General features: G+C 43.8%; 1 protein-coding gene across 5 annotated transcripts in view; it reads right to left on the bottom strand.

Moving 5' to 3' along the window:
- HIVEP1 (HIVEP zinc finger 1) overlaps window positions 1–13,578 on the bottom strand; it is a 146,368-nt gene extending 132,790 nt beyond the window's left edge. For 2 of the 5 annotated variants that reach the window (XM_037037980.1, XM_037037984.1), the window contains exons 1-2: window positions 13,474–13,578; window positions 6,256–6,398 (exon numbers count right to left, since the gene is read on the bottom strand). In XM_037037980.1, the coding sequence (XP_036893875.1) occupies window positions 6,256–6,295 (40 nt within the window). In that variant the 5' untranslated portion in view covers window positions 6,296–6,398; window positions 13,474–13,578. Of the gene's footprint in view, window positions 1–6,255; window positions 6,399–9,166; window positions 9,290–9,404; window positions 9,605–9,950; window positions 10,334–13,473 lie in introns of those variants that run through there. The other 3 variants (XM_037037981.1, XM_037037982.1, XM_037037983.1) reach the window with 3 other exon arrangements.
- Between the last annotated feature and the right edge of the window lie 2,176 nt (window positions 13,579–15,754).

The raw sequence follows: 15,754 nt of genomic DNA, 5'->3' as shown, positions 1-15,754 counted from the left end.
GCATGAAAATGCAGGTAAATACTTTATCGATATTCCCCATGTCCTCTGTTTGCAAAGCATATGCAACCCCAGAATTTGACATAAGTCAGTTTTTTATAGAAAGTGACAACTGTGTTGAGTGCTTACTTGAGAGTCAGGCTTTGCACCAAATGCTTATACTTGCCCTGTTTTCTAATCTTCAAGTACTATCTTTAGTTTACAGATAAGGAAATCAGCAATCCGGCTTGTGTAAGGCCACATAGCTAGTCCCTAGTAGCCAGAAGCCAAACATTTGACCATCACCGTATTAATGTACTGAAAAGGTAAACTCTAGGAATCTAATAGCAAAATCTCACATAAAACAAATTTAATAGTAACTACAGCATGTCCTCAAATAGCCTCATTTGGTTCAAAGTTGTTTCATTACAGCTTTTATAAGATACTACAGAACCTAACTCTTGTTTATATCAATTAGCCCATGGTAAAATCAGTTTTATTATAAGCAGTTTTGCTTAAAGGTGCACAACCTTCTGAGGGTATCCAGTGAGGACTTACTATACTTAGTTTAGTTTATCTGTTCGATTAAAATTTTGCATCATAACAGGTTTATCAATCAGAGGCCACCAATTATTGGAAGAAGCATTTGCTCAAGTTTCCAAATGTAAGCAAATTTCATGAGGATCAAGCATCTTTACCCCTCCAGTTTGCTAAAGAGCTAACATAAATACTGTTTTGTTGAGCACAGACAGATGACTAAAACAGACTCTTTAGACATGTAATTTATATCCAGAAAAGGTGACAGACCTGTAGGAGAATAATTATGACACAATCAATATCAAAAGAGGAGTGAGGTACCCACAGACACAAGCAATGGAGGCTCACTCTGCATTGGGGTGGGAATGAAAGGGAAAAGCGAATAGCAAAGGGGGAAAAACTCAAAGAAGCGAAATCTTTGGCAAAGACAACTCCCACACAGAGTAAAGAAAATGGAGTGGAAATGAAAAGGCAGAAAAGAGACTTTCCAGAAAGATTAAGAAAGCACAGAAATGCTGGATTTGCATGCTGAGCTCCTGAAATGGCAATGACTTTTCATCAGACAGACTAGAGAACACAAGGCCAAACTGTGGAAAGTATGTCTTAGCCAAAATCAGGACTTCATCTTGTAAGGCCATGGGCTCCCAGAAACCCCTTGTGTGGATCTGGGCTATGCTCTGATCACCCTTCTAAGTTCTCACATTGTAACAAAACTGTCTCTCAGTGGGAGGAAATAAGCTCTTTTTTAAATTTTTTGCAGTGTGTTCAGAGCTGAATGCACTCACCCAATAAAAATGAAAAACAACTATATCAAATCCTCAAAATATGTTTTTCAAAAGGTTAATACTTAGTATTTTCTGCACTGATTTCCAATCTTAAAGTCGATGAGTCTTTGAAACCCTAGGCCCAAATTCAACTAATACAGGTTAACATCTATTTTCTTTCTTTCTTTCCCCCCAAAGATTTGAAACACATTCGCAATGATAACTGGCACAGCACAGAAACAGCCCTTTATCTTCAGGGGGCTGACATGGAGCCCCTGCAAGTAGCCAGCTCTTCAGTTCTGTTAAAGAGTACACACAAAGACCTGGAAAGTCGTGGAGATACAATCAGCAAGGAATGACTGCTGGGGAGGGCAGTGCCGACCCTGCTGGAACAATTCATCACAACCACACACTGGTTCTCCCCCCCGCCTGGAGTTTGCCACATAGTGTCCAGGAGACCTAGAACAACATACAAAGTCTTTCTTCTGAACACCAAGTGCTTGTCTCATGCTCTTCTGAAATTCTTATCCAACCTCACAAAGGATATGTAAGTGTTAATTAAACTCTATCCACCTGCATCACCAAAGACAAAAGTTCTGTCTGGTTTATATATGGCTGAGGGTAAAGACACTAGAATTCATAAACCACACTCCTACAAACTGAACAGATTACCCATTGAGTTTAACTCTGTTCCATTTATGTCCCAAATTCATGCTCACCCTTAACACAGTTCTCATACTTTTCCACTACAGAATCTCTAACATCAGAAGTATAAANTGCTCTTCTGAAATTCTTATCCAACCTCACAAAGGATATGTAAGTGTTAAACTCTATCCACCTGCATACCAAAGACAAAAGTTCTGTCTGGTTTATATATGGCTGAGGGTAAAGACACTAGAATTCATAAACCACACTCCTACAAACTGAACAGATTACCCATTGAGTTTAACTCTGTTCCATTTATGTCCCAAATTCATGCTCACCCTTAACACAGTTCTCATACTTTTCCACTACAGAATCTCTAACATCAGAAGTATAAACTCCATCTCCCTATGGGAGCATAGCTGGGCACGTGGAATTTTAAATCCATGCACACTCTCTATGCCCCTCCATGATAGATGCCTATACTGTATCTTTTACTTGCATAATGCTTTCATATGTGAATAAACATATACATATTCTTCCTGAAGTACAATTCACATTCCAGAAAGTTACATTATGTTTATTCGTGCCTTTGCCTACCTACAGGACTTTATCAAACCCAGCTGATGAACTAAGAATAAGTAAAAGAAAAATTATATTTTAAGAACTGAAACTACCACTAAAGCATAATAAATACATAACCTGAGATTTTTTTAAGTATAAATCTTCTATTATTGACCTAATTAACAAACATAAGACAAATACACCACAGACTATTTTCCAAGGAAGCCTAAAAAAGAGGCCATGTGCTAAGCGAACAGCCCGAGTGATAGCACAAGCAGTGTGAGCAATGCACTCAGCACAGCAAGCTGGGCTGTGACTGACTCCCTTTCTGGTGTTCTGATTTCCCTCTCCCTGTTTCATAGCTAACTTTATGAGCTAGGTCTTCTGCAAGCCACAGCAGTGGGTCACAAGTAAAGCAAAACAAACATGCTATTCCAACTGTCACAGTGAGATACAAAATAAATGCTGAAAATTCATTTTAGAAGCTAATGTTTCCCTTGCTTTAACCACTGAACTGTCTAGGGGGAAAGTCCTCAAACCCATTTTTAGAGGGGAGCAGAAATTTTTAGTATCACATCTTTGCACTTCTTGCCTTTGTTTTCTCCATTTTTCTAACTGAAAGTTTTCCATCATTCTTCTCTGCTGAGTAAGCTAACTACCTGGCTCAGATATCACCTCTTCCATGAAGTCCTTCCACCCTCAACTCAGGGTGACCCTGCCCCTGGGCCTGGAGAGGCTGCAGGTCCCCCCAGCACGGTTTTAGTGGATTGTCTTGTACTAATCTACTTTGATCTCTTCTTTGAATATCTTCATTCTGGAAAGTCTCTCCTTCCGCCTTTCCACGTCCACTGTTCCTTACTCTGTGTGGGAGCTGCTTCTGCCAAAGAAGATTTCATTCCTCTGAGTTCCCCCCCCCTCCCGCCCCCCTCCCTGCTCTTCTCTTCTTCCCTCTCCATCCCTTCCCCCAACATTCAGTGGGCTGAGAATTCATAACTGCCTTAGTCAAGCAACTTTCTAAACTCTTGATAAAGGGCTGGGATCCAATTCATTTCAAGTTCTCTCAGAAAACTTTAAAAACATTGTAATTTCAGAAAATAAGCAAGCTTATTTTACTCTTAAAACTTTTAACTTCACATACTAAATGTAGGCTCCAATCTGATGGACCTTCACAACCTGACTTCTAATTCTTCCACACCAACCTCCTACCTCTCTCCCTCCTTCCTTTCTCCCCTGAATAAAACTTCTTATGCCCTAGTCGTAATGGAGAATAACAGAGTAGCTTGGATTTCCCAAATTATGTCATGGCTTCTACCCTAGGATGAAATGCACTCAACCGGCCTTGTCAGCTTCGTGGATAATTTTCAGCCTTAAGAACCCAGTTCAGATGATACTTTTCCTTCCCTAAATCACCATCCTGCCCCACTCCACACTGGCCACCCACAATCAGGACAAAATGGGACCCCCGTCTCTGTGCCATACCTCTGTCACTCACTGCGGTAGCACAGCTGCATGGCTACCTATGCCCCCTCAAGTCCTTCCATAGGCCCTTCAGAGTCCATGTCTGATTACCATTGTATCCTTACCACCTGAAACAGTGGCACATGAAGGTGTTCCACAAATATCTGTTGAGTCGTACACTTATTTGATATAGAAAAGAATCTACAGTATAAAAATATGCATTTCTCAGGACAGTCGTGTAATTTAAATTATAAAGTACAGTTGATCACTGAAAGAAGCAGAGGTCATGTAATTTAAATTATAAAGTACAGTTGATCGCTGAATAAAGCAGAGGTTAAGGGCACCCCCCCCAAGTCAAAACTCCACAAATAATTTTTGACTCCTCAAAAACTTAACCACTAATAGCCTACTGTTGGAAGAAGCCTTACTGATAACATGAACAGTCAATTAACACACTTTGTATGTTATATGTACTACATACTGTATTCTTATAATAATGCAAACTACAGAAAAGAAATGTTAAGAAAATCCTGAGAAAATGTACTGTATTTATTGAAAAAAAATCCTCTGCAAACAAGTGGACCTGCATAATTCAAATACAAGTTGTTCAGGGTCAACTATATGTATGTTAAATATAAAAAACATTTACCCATATTTTCAGACTATAAGATGAACCTCCCCATTTGGGAGGAATAATGGTTTTTAATGCTGCTGTTGAGTTCTGTTTACACTTACACTGGTGAAACACCATGTTATCATTTAAATGTATAACACTATGTATACATTTACACTATACATTTAAATATATAACACTATGTTATACATTTTTTGCTTCAAAATTTTTTTCCTATTTTCCTCATCTAAAACCTAGGTGCATCTTATGGTCAGAAAAATACGGTGATATTTGTAGGTGATACCCACAACCTAAAAAGTAATACACCCGATCAATCATGTACTCGTTCCTTCGAATTCCTTCAACAAATATCTGGGCTCCTATGAGCTGCCAGGAACTGTGCTGGGCCAGAACACCCACTAGCTCCCAGGGTGCCTTTGCATATATTGGAACAGGGCACTGTCTCCGGGCAGGTAAATTATAAAAGTTGGCCCCAGGTCTCCAAATGAACCCTTCGGCTGGCATCTGTGGGTGTGGAGGGTCTGCCTACAGTCATGAATGAGGAAAATTCCCAACTTTCCGGAGCTCAGATTCTACTTAGGGAGATAAGCAAAATATTCCTGGACAATTTTATATGACTGAAAAATCAGACTTAAACACACAACTCTTAATGTTCTCTGTATAAATCCTTGCCTTAATCCATCAATTTGAACTTGGGCTGAGGCAGCCCAGAGAGCTCTAGTACTCTTTTAGCTAGGACACAGCACTATTTCCAGATTCAAGCAGACCACAGAACTGACCACATTTTCAATTATCACTTTATGGTGACTGGCCTAATTTATTTCACCAAGGAACATTTTCAATTCATCTGTCTGATTTTGTCATCTTTTTACCTTGCATGTGCTTGAGAATTTTTTTCTATAATAGTAAATATTTCATAAGATACTTCACTCAATTTGGAATTATTTATTTTAAGAGTTTATTGCTCAATACTGCTACATTCTTACCCATTAAAATGAAATATAATAGATAATTGCTATTCCCAGCTGATAAAACATACTTGAATACAAATCTTCTTAAAAAAACAAGCTACAATACTCTTACTTTTCTAATATTAAAATACTTCTTCACAGGTAAGGAGAAGCACTCACTTTTGTGTCTTTGAATAAAATGTATACTATATACATATTTCTGACCAACTGCTTCCTCGTAACAAAGGTCACGTTCTGTGACTAGTGGTCTGAGTTAGTGTCAACTACAACTGTCTTCACTTCTTATTACTCTAACATACAGAGCAGTACAAAAACAAATCTCAAAAGTAGTATGCGGGAGGGGTGAAAAAATCCACCGTGAACCAGCTGGCAAAGAATATCCAACCACTCATTTCAAATTCTTCAATCCAAATATGGTTCCTCTTAAGAGAAAGTAAATCTAAGACTTTAATACCAACATCTAATGATTAAGAAGGCATTATAATTTTGCTAAATTCAATTAATTCATTCAACAGGTATTTATTAAGCATCTCCTAAGAGACAAGAATTGTGCAGGGCAAGTGGAAATAAACAAGGAAAATGGAACCAGCATCCCTGGAGCTCACCTTGGAACAAAGTCAGCATCTAATAAGCTGCCATTCCTATCACCAAATGGATACCGTATTATAAGATCTACCATCAACCTGAATTTTCTTTAACACAGTCTCACCTCTTAGATTTCTGGGATGAATCTGTTTGGTTCGAGGCATCTTCTCTGATTCAGGGACCCCTTTTTCTTCTTAGAAACTGTAGGAAGAGCAGGTCACAAAAAGGTAGCTCCATAAACTTAATGTCCATCAATTAATCCATGTGCTGAAAAAGAAAAATAAATAAAAATCACATTTGACTACCATCAAAGAAAAAAAGACACTTCAAAAGTAATGGCTTAATACAACACAGGTCTAAACTCAACAACAGAGGTAACCAAGCTGGAGACTGCTGCAGAAGATGATTCACTAACTTTTAACTAAACACAGGACATGTAATTGTACCAATATCTGGGCGTTCTCAGTAAGAAAACACAAAAGAAAAAACCACTTTACATTAACCAGAAGAGGGAAAAAAATCATTGAATTGTGTTTTAAAGTAACATTACCAGGTACAACTGAAGGACAGCACCAGGCTATAAAAGGAACATACTGCATATAGAACATGTCTGCCCACTCATAAAGTCTTTGGGAACAGGGATTATGTCTCATTCATCTTATTTCACTGAGTTAATGCAGTTAAATATGTAGTTGCTATAGTGGATGCTCCCCATTATTCTAGTTCTCCCTTCTAGGCTCATGGTAGGACTATACTTCCTGCCTCCCCGAGTTTAGCTAAAATGTGTGACCAGTTCTGGCTAATGACTTGTGAATGGAGGAGACACGTGTCGCTTCCAGACTGAAGCTATTAGTTGTAGAAGCAAAGTCCTCCAGAGCTCCTTTCCCTCTGCCATGGAACAGTCACCTCTTCTAGACAGTGCATCTGACATCACAGAGCTGACTCCCACTAACCCAACAAGATCAGGTGGCATAAACAAGAGAGAGACCTTTGTTGTTTCAAGTCACTGAAGTTTGGGGTTATTTGTTATGACAGCATAAGCTAGCCTGTCCTGACTTGGACATTTTTTAAAAAATCATCTTTTCTTTACAGGAAATAAATAAATACCACATGGAGCAAAAACATGACAACATACAAGAGAGTGATAATCTAAAAACAATCATCTCTCTCCCCAATCAGCTACCTTGGCCTCCTCTCGCATGGTCCTAAAAATTTTAAGTTTAACTTCCTGCAATGTGGCTAATAAGCAAAGCTGAGTATTGTGATGTTAAACACAAAATGTTTAATCACTAAAATAAAACACAAAAAATGGAGTAGGAATGCTTTGCTAACACTTCTGCTGTATCTGGTACTCTAAGAGAAATAAGATAATACTGCCTGAGCACCCACCCTGTGCCTACATGCTTTCTGCACATAACTTAATCCTAATAACTGGTAAGGTAGCTATCATTTATCTATTTTACAGATAAGAAAATTAAGAAAGGGAAAGGTCCATGATCAGCAACTTAGGAAAGTGGCACCATGTGACTTGATTGTTCTCAGTGCTTGTTTCCCCACAGTGAAAATAACACCTATTGTTGGGGTTTTATTAAAGAGGTTGTGTAGCACAACTCATGACTATATACTCTGGTGTCAAACCAGACTAGGTTCAAAGCCAGGATTTACCCCTTACTGTGTTTTTTTGCAAGGCACTTAACCTCCCCAAAGATAAGACTTCCCAGCTGTAAAACTAGGGAATAGTATCCACCCCATAGGGTGTAAGGACTAAACAATATGCCCTGCCTGACACACAAAAATATTCAAATATTAATTTTCCTTAAGAAAGCCTATATGATAAAAACTACCTTTAATATCCCAGAATATGGCTTTAGAAATTTATGGTTTCACTATAACAGAATAGAAGGCTACAATTAACTTCAGTATCTAATCCCTGATATGGCTAAATGTGAGTACTGACAAAAAAATATTTGCAGTTTTTTTATGCATGGAGAATATGAAATACGATGCTCCAATACTATATATGTATTTCATCTAGCACTGTGCTAAATGATCTATGAAAGATATGGTTCTTCAACTCCCTGCAGTAATGACATCCACCATACAATTCATGAAGCTTCTGATTCGATAGAAAATTTAGAGACATTAGGACCAAATAAATTGTACACTTAAATACGTTCCTTGTTAAACTTAAAGCTTTTAAATGGTCACGATATTTGGAAGTTTTTAAAGCGTGAACTCCGACTGTAATAGTCACGTGATTCCCATAAGATCAGGAGCATAAAATGTAAAATATGCAAATTCCCAATCAGTAACCGCTTTCTGCTACCCCATTCACTGCCTACCCACTGTCCCTAGCTGTCCATCCCAGGTTTAAATCCTGGTGAAGGGCGGAGTGGATATTTTCAAAGACTCTGCAGCACTGTAGCGACCAAGACCAGTGATAAATCGTTCCTCTATAGGAAAGAAATAAATAGCACATGGAGCAAAAACATGACACGATCAAAAAGCGTAAAGACAGTTGCAAGGAGAAAAACCATGAATGAATGTGGAGGGCGGAGCCTGGGAAAACCCCTCTGCAACGCTGCACTGAACAAAGCACTTCGAACGCCAGGAGGAGGGGTAGGGGGATGGAAGTGGCAGCTCAGGAAGGCGCCTGGAGTGGATGGGGAGAGAGGAGGACGACGAGAGGAGGCCAGCACGCCACCCTGAGACTCCTCCTCGCCACCAGCTCCACCAGCGCCCCCTCCCCTCCAGCAGCAACTCCTTTCCTAGTCTGACCCCAAAGGGAGCCTAATCCGACCCGCGCCTAAACCCACCGCCCTCTTCCCAACTGCTGCAGGCGCGTACTCCCAACCCGGAAAGAAACTACCCAGGTGGTTGGGAGTAAACAGGCACTTAGAGAAAAGAACGAAAGGAAAAGAAAGCCACAAAGCCGTGAGGTTGGGAAGCCGAGGCCTGGTCTCCCTCACCCCCCACCCTCTGGCAAAATGCGTCTGTGGCTGGAACGCGGCTGTGAAGGCTGGGTCCCTCCGTACCTGCTCAGCCCGCTGGACCTCAGCTCGGGCCGCTCGAGCGCGGCGAGGGCGCCCAGAAGTGGCAAGCGCCTCCCGCACGCAGCCATCCCTCTGCAAGGTCGGCGGTTGCACAGACACACATACACACACGCGCTCCCCCACGCCCCCCGACCGTGGAGGAGGACTTGGTCCTGCCCACCCCACTGCACCCGGACGCCCTCCCCGCTGCAGCGCCTCCGCCGCGGAGCCCGCGCCGAACCTGCTGCCAGGACGCCCGGCGGAGCGGCTGCGTCTGCAGCCGGCCCAGGAGCTGCGCTGTTGATGGCGGCGCCGCAGCTTGGAATCTCCACGACCCCCGCTCGCGGCGGCGGCGGCTGCGGCGGCGCCAGGGAGCCTTCCTTCACTTGACAACCCCAAACACAAACATAACCTCCTCCTGCGGCTGCTCCTGGCCCCAGACTCTGTTACCCCCTCCCCGCTGCCGCCGCCCCAGCAGCAACCACACTAAAGGCCGGCAACTGGCACTCACAACAGCAGCACTAAAATATTAAACAGGGGAGCCAGCCGGGGTTCCGGGGAGGGGAGTGCGGAGAGCGCGGGCGGGGGCCGCAAGCGCTTGGCGGTGGAGACAGGCGCGCCCGCTGACGCCCCCGGCCGCGACAGGACCACCGCCCGGGAGAAGCGTCCGGGAAAGGGGGGGCCAGGCGGCGAGGCCCAGAGCGCGCACCAGGACGAAGCGAGACGGGGTGGGCAGCCCCCTTGGGACCGTGGGACCCGGGGCGAGAAAGGCGGGTGCGGGTTTTACCTCTCCCCGGGACAGAGTAGGGCACGTTTAGCGTCTTTAGGGACGACAGGAGGAGCGCGGGCCGGGCGGTGCGGGGGAGGGAGGGCGAAGGTCCGAGGCATTCCCGCGGGTGGGCGGGGCAGCAGGGGATCCCCGGGGGCGGGAGCGGGGAGGCCTTCGGCATCGACAGGCTGTCGGAGGAGGGGATGTCCCCTCGTGGGGACTGAGGCAGTAGCTCCGCGAGGGTAAGGGCGGAGGTCACCCGGGGCGCGGAGGCCCGCAGGACAGGCGCGGCCGCCAGCCCAGCCGTGGGATAGGGGTAAGGTGGCTGGCCTCCTTCGGGCCCACAGTGGAGCCCGGAACCCCGGGTCTCCCCGGCGGGGCGGGCCAGAGAACGCGTCTCACCCCGTCGCTGGCCCGGCTCCGCCCCACTGGGCGCCACAAGGACACGAAGGGAGGGGGGGTGGGAAGAGGCAACAGGCGACTGAGGGGGGAGGGGCCGGGCTTGGGACACAAGGGGCGGGAGTCCGGGGTCGAGGGAGCTTTGGGGCTGGCGCCGAGCAGGGGCGCAGGAGCGGAGGGGTGGGCCTGGCCGGTCACGCGGTCCGGGGAAGGCCTAGCCGGGTCTCGCAGTTGGGGCCGGTTGGTTCTAACGGAGGGGCGGGGAGGGGCGGGGAGGGGCGGGGACGGGCGGGGCAGTAGTTTCCCTTTACCTTCCCTTCACTTTCTAAAGCAGGATGTGGGCCGGCCCGGTGACGTCATGGGGTCTCCCAGCCCCGCCCCCCCCGCTCGGCCGAATGGGGGTGAGGATAGGGGAGGGGGGCACCCCAAGGGGGTTTCCTCAGCAACGTGTTGAGGAAAGGAGAAAGTCATTGTGAAACTTGAAACTCATTAACTTTGAAAAACAACTTTAAAAAACAACGGTGTGGGGGGGCGGGGGACGGGTTGTTGGTTTGGAGGGTGGAAGGGGACTTATTATTAACCCTGAACTGAAACCACTTTTTTGGTGGCGGATGTTCTATTAAAAGAGTGAGGAAAGCCCAGGTTATTCCAGAGGCTGCTCCAAAGCCGTCTGGTGGTTCCCAGAGCCCAAGCGGCGAGCGCACTTAACCCTTGCCTGTCCACCTGACAGCCTAGGGCAGGAAGGAGAGGGGTGTTTGAGTCAAGAAAGCAGGGTGCAGGGCTGGACAGCCGACCTGCTCCAGGGACGCATGGGAAAAGAGAAGAAGGGAAGACCGAGTAACTTCGAGAAACCAAAGTTTGAGCCCGGCTGCTAGAAAGCAATAGAGGAAGCAAGGAGTGGAAATCTATGGAGTAAAATCAGGAGGGGCTGGACCTTGGAAACGAACGGAGATTTTTGGAGATAGACCTAAAAGAACGTTAGAAGTTTGGGGCTCAGAAATTCCACATGTGCACCTAAAGAAGCAGGCAAAAGGAACTGTTTCAGGAGCCATGCTGAATTTAAGAGTAATAAAGTAAAACAAAAATTCTGATGCAGAAAGATTTCTCAGATTAAACCAAACTGTTTTCCCCTTTTAAGGAATAAAAATGCTAAAGACCGTACACCCACCACACTGGCCATCTGTGCAAACTTGAATCCTTTCGTTCCCTGGGGCTTCTATAAAGACGTCTAGGTTTTTCCTGCTAGGGTCCACCCCTGAAATTCCCCCGAGAAATATCTCTATAAACTGTAAATGTTAATTATTAACTATCCCATACCCAGCAATGTAAAAGAAGTGTGTGCCTCTCGATTTCCTTTTTATCCAATTCTAGAGCTATTCCCATTTTGTTTTCTTCCTCCTCCCTAATCCAACACCAATGAATTTCTTGTAGCCATCCCTACGTCTCTTCCTTTGATTGTAATGTATCGAATTAGCTGCAAAACTGCCATCCTAAAAAGCATTTTTTCAGTCTGTTGAGATTTTGCTTCCCCGCAATTGTCAGTTTGGCTCGAATAAACTTTTACAAGATTTTCCCTAGGCTGAAGAAAATAAAGAAAGAAATAAAGTAAAAATTATCTGAGGAAATCCTATCTCTAGCTTTTTTAAGTTAAGAAAAGTTCAACACAAGAATAGGATTAAAAAATAGCGTACACAATAATGGAGCCTGTGCCCCAAAATAATGTCATGTAAACGTGGGAATACGCCTATTAAAAACTAACTTTGGTCATAAAAGCAAGGATCATCCAACAACTGCAGAAATATTAAATGATGGTTAGCATTATATACGTCCAACCTTGCAATAATGACAATTTTTATTTTCCATGTGATATAATAATCTCATAAAATGAAAACATCTAATGGACTGCTGTCACAAACAGCATGTAATGTAACTTCTTAACTAGGTATTTAAATTATAAAAACATTCATTTACAAGTGAAAGTGTGCCCAATCTGTCAGAGGATAAAGATTAAGATAGCTCCATAATTATTCATTCTACTTTGTGTCACTCATTAAGTCAAAAATGCTAACTGAATGAATACAATTTTAACCCAATAATTGTTAAACATAACAAATACACATTGTGAACTCAGTGTTTATAAGGGATTTGGCATTGCTGTGAACTTTCTAATAAACATGCAATTTTGTTATTTCAGTTAAAGAGTTTTTCTTAGACTACTCACATTTTAACTTTATTGGGCAATAAATCAATATTAAAATGGTCTTTGAAATATATACAATACCGAAGTTTCCTATTTTCTATTTTTGAACTGATTTTCTAAATGCAATTACTTTTCCTAATTCTGCCTACAATTCCAACTTCCTAGTTTTCAGAATAAATAAGTAAAAGCCAGCTAAACTAGAGAGTAGTTTCGGCTTGTTATGTGGCATATTTACTCTTTCAAACTGTATCTTACACAGAATATGCCGGAAAAGAATTTGAAAATAAATGTAAGTGGTAAACAGTAGTTAAAACTGTCAAAAATTCTGGAGGTAATAGTACTCTCCAAAATTAAAGCGGGGGTGGGGCGCCTAGGGGCCCACTTCTCTCTCGCTGCATTCCTACGGAGCAAGTGAACTTTGGAGTCCCCTCCGGGATTGGAGTTCAAGTGAGGACAGTGTCACTAGGGTTCTACCACATTGTCCTTGCGGAGCAACTTCGAGAGGACTGAAGTGTACCCCCAGGCTTTGTCCCGGGACTCCGCCGTGCGGTCCCATCCACCGGGCTCCGTGCCACCAGCGCTGCCCAGGCATCCACAGCACAGGTTCCCACGCGACCGCCCGGCAGGCCCGATCGGGCTCCCCCCTGGCGCGGCCCCGTGGCCTCGGCCCTCCGCCCTGTACTGCAGCCCGGCAGCGCCACCGCCACGAGGAGATCCCGGAGCTTCCTCCCTGGCGGTCGCCGAGTCACTCCGCTGCTCGTCCCTCCCCTCTGCCCTCCGCCCTCTGCCTGCGTTGGGTTTTCCTGTCCTCCGGCCGAATCCCCTCCTCCTCCTCCGGGCGACCCGGCGACAGAACAGTCCCCGCACGCCCTGCCAGCTTCGCTGGATGCCCGGGCTCTTTCCAAGCCAGGCGCCAAACAAAAGAACCCAGAGAAAACTTACCCGAACTGCAACGCAAAAGTCTGATCCAAAGCTTCCTGGGTTTAACTTTTAATTTTAAAAACAACAAAAGCAGAAACCAAAAGCCTCCTAGGTTGGAAGTGGGCGTGAGAGGAAATGCTAGGGGGAGGCGCTTGGTTCCCTCGGCTGCTTTTGCCCCCCTCCCCCCTCCTCTTCGGGCCCCTGCCTCGGGCTTTGATGTTATCTAGTGCACCGCCTACGTGGGTTTATACCATGGGCTCTGAGCCGAGTACGAAATACAGATATTTGGCACTTTTTATGCTGGTTTGAAGAGAAGGAAGCAGGTGGTCACGGTAAAGGATCCCCACTTCTTAGCCCCGCTGTGCAGAAGGAGCGTTTGGCCTTGCCTTCCCTTTGTTACCTGAACTGAAATGAACAAGCCACCTCTGTAGCAGCAGTGCTGGAGATTCATTTCCCTCCTCTGTCAGCACAAACTTAGAACAGTGTAAGTTTTCTGGGGCTCTGTTTGTTTTTTAGATCTCAGTTTTGAAAGTACATGTTATTTCCCTCCTTAGACCTGTGGCCTTGACTAGACAAGAACAGACCTCGGAAGGAGATTAACTGCATAACACGCCTTTCATTCCTATAGGTCAGACTATCCAGCACCCTCCCCCTCCCATTATGGAAAGCTTGTAATTGTTGATTTTGTCTTCGCTAACTGGACACTAGCAGAAACCAGATACATTTTTAACATTAGATTAGCAACTCTCAGGACCATTACAAACAAAGCAATAACAAAGGATTTTTTTTTAACAGATTAGTAATCAAGACGATTGCACAGTCTACCATTCAGCCCCAACTGTTCATCCACTTCAGGCCAACACCAGCCTGTGCTCGGTCAGACCTTGCCCTCTGGGAGTTTAAAAGTTAATGGAGACAGTATAAACACATGGAAAAGTACCTCGAGGGAAAAAAAAAAGACACAAGAAGAAGCTTATAAACAGAGACGATTAAAGTAATACAGAGTTATTTACATGATTGCCAAAATTTCTCTGGATTGGGTGGAGGGCAGGATTGAGAGAGAAAGTTTTATCCTGAAGTCGAGTTCTGAGCAGGATTTTGAAGGAAAGTTCATGATTTGGCAAAGTATGAGCACATCATTCCAGACAAGGGGAATAGCTTGACTGTGAGAACAAGTAAACTGTTTGATGGTTCTTCTGGCTAGAGTGGAAAGTCAGAACAAATGTGAAAAAAGTAGGGTGGCCATATAAATGTAGCATCCAAGCTAGACACTTTTGAAAGAAAAAGGGAAACCATTAATAACTGTTTTCAGATGAGAGACATACACCTGGACTGTCCTAGGCAAACAGGAAAGGTAGATTCTCTGGCCCAGAGACAGAGTGCGCAGGCAACAGGCAACTAGGGAAAAGCAAGAAACTAAGATGGAATTAAGGAAGGGATCAAAATGTGGTATTACAAATGTAAGCATACTTTCCTTTATTACACTCTGCAGATTTTGCATTTGCATCAGCATTGAGGCAAGACCCTCCAGGAGCAAAAAGATCACGAGCCAGTGAAGGCTCAGACTATGGTTAGCATTTTTTAGTGGTAAATTATTTTTTAATTAAGATAGGTACCTTGTTTTAGACATAATGCTATTGCACACTTACTAGACTATGATATAGTATAAATATAACTTTTATATGCACTGGAAACCAAAAAAATGGTGTGACTTGCTTTATTGTGCTATTCACTTTGTTGAAGTGGTCTGGAACCACACCTGCAATGTCTCTAAGATATGCCTATAGTTAGCAGTCATTTGGTGACTTGTAGACTTAGAATGAGCTTTTAAAGAAAAACTATTGTCACTGATGGATTTAGGACCGATCCTTGTAGAATTAGTAGCACTGGTTTCACCAGATGTAATAATAAGAGCGGTAGTGGTAGTAACTGATGGCTATTGAAATTTTATGACTTGCCAACCTTTCCTATATAAACACATGATCCCAACAATAAACCCATACTACAGATGAAAGAGAGTCTTAGAAATGCTAAATAATCTGCCTGCAGCTACAGAGCTAGTAAACAGTAGATCTATAATTGGAATCCAAAAAAATACAGAGATGCTCAAAACTTAAAGATTATATTTTATGAAAATATTGCAATAACTCTCTAATGTTCTACATCTGTGGGGCAAAGGAAAAAAAGGAATGAAAAAAAAGTCCATAGTTTCAAGTTTGAGAAGTTGGTAGATTGTGTGATAAAAATAGGAAAGTTGGGATGGTGTGATGCTTGAGGTTTGAGAAAGATAGTTTAATTCACA

Source organism: Sturnira hondurensis, unplaced genomic scaffold, assembly GCF_014824575.4.
Source record: "Sturnira hondurensis isolate 20B ecotype Veracruz unplaced genomic scaffold, ASM1482457v3 Scaffold0023817, whole genome shotgun sequence".
Taxonomy (NCBI): domain Eukaryota; kingdom Metazoa; phylum Chordata; class Mammalia; order Chiroptera; family Phyllostomidae; genus Sturnira; species Sturnira hondurensis.
The sequence above is the reverse complement of the archived record's forward strand: the minus strand, read 5'-3'. Positions and strand labels throughout refer to the sequence as shown.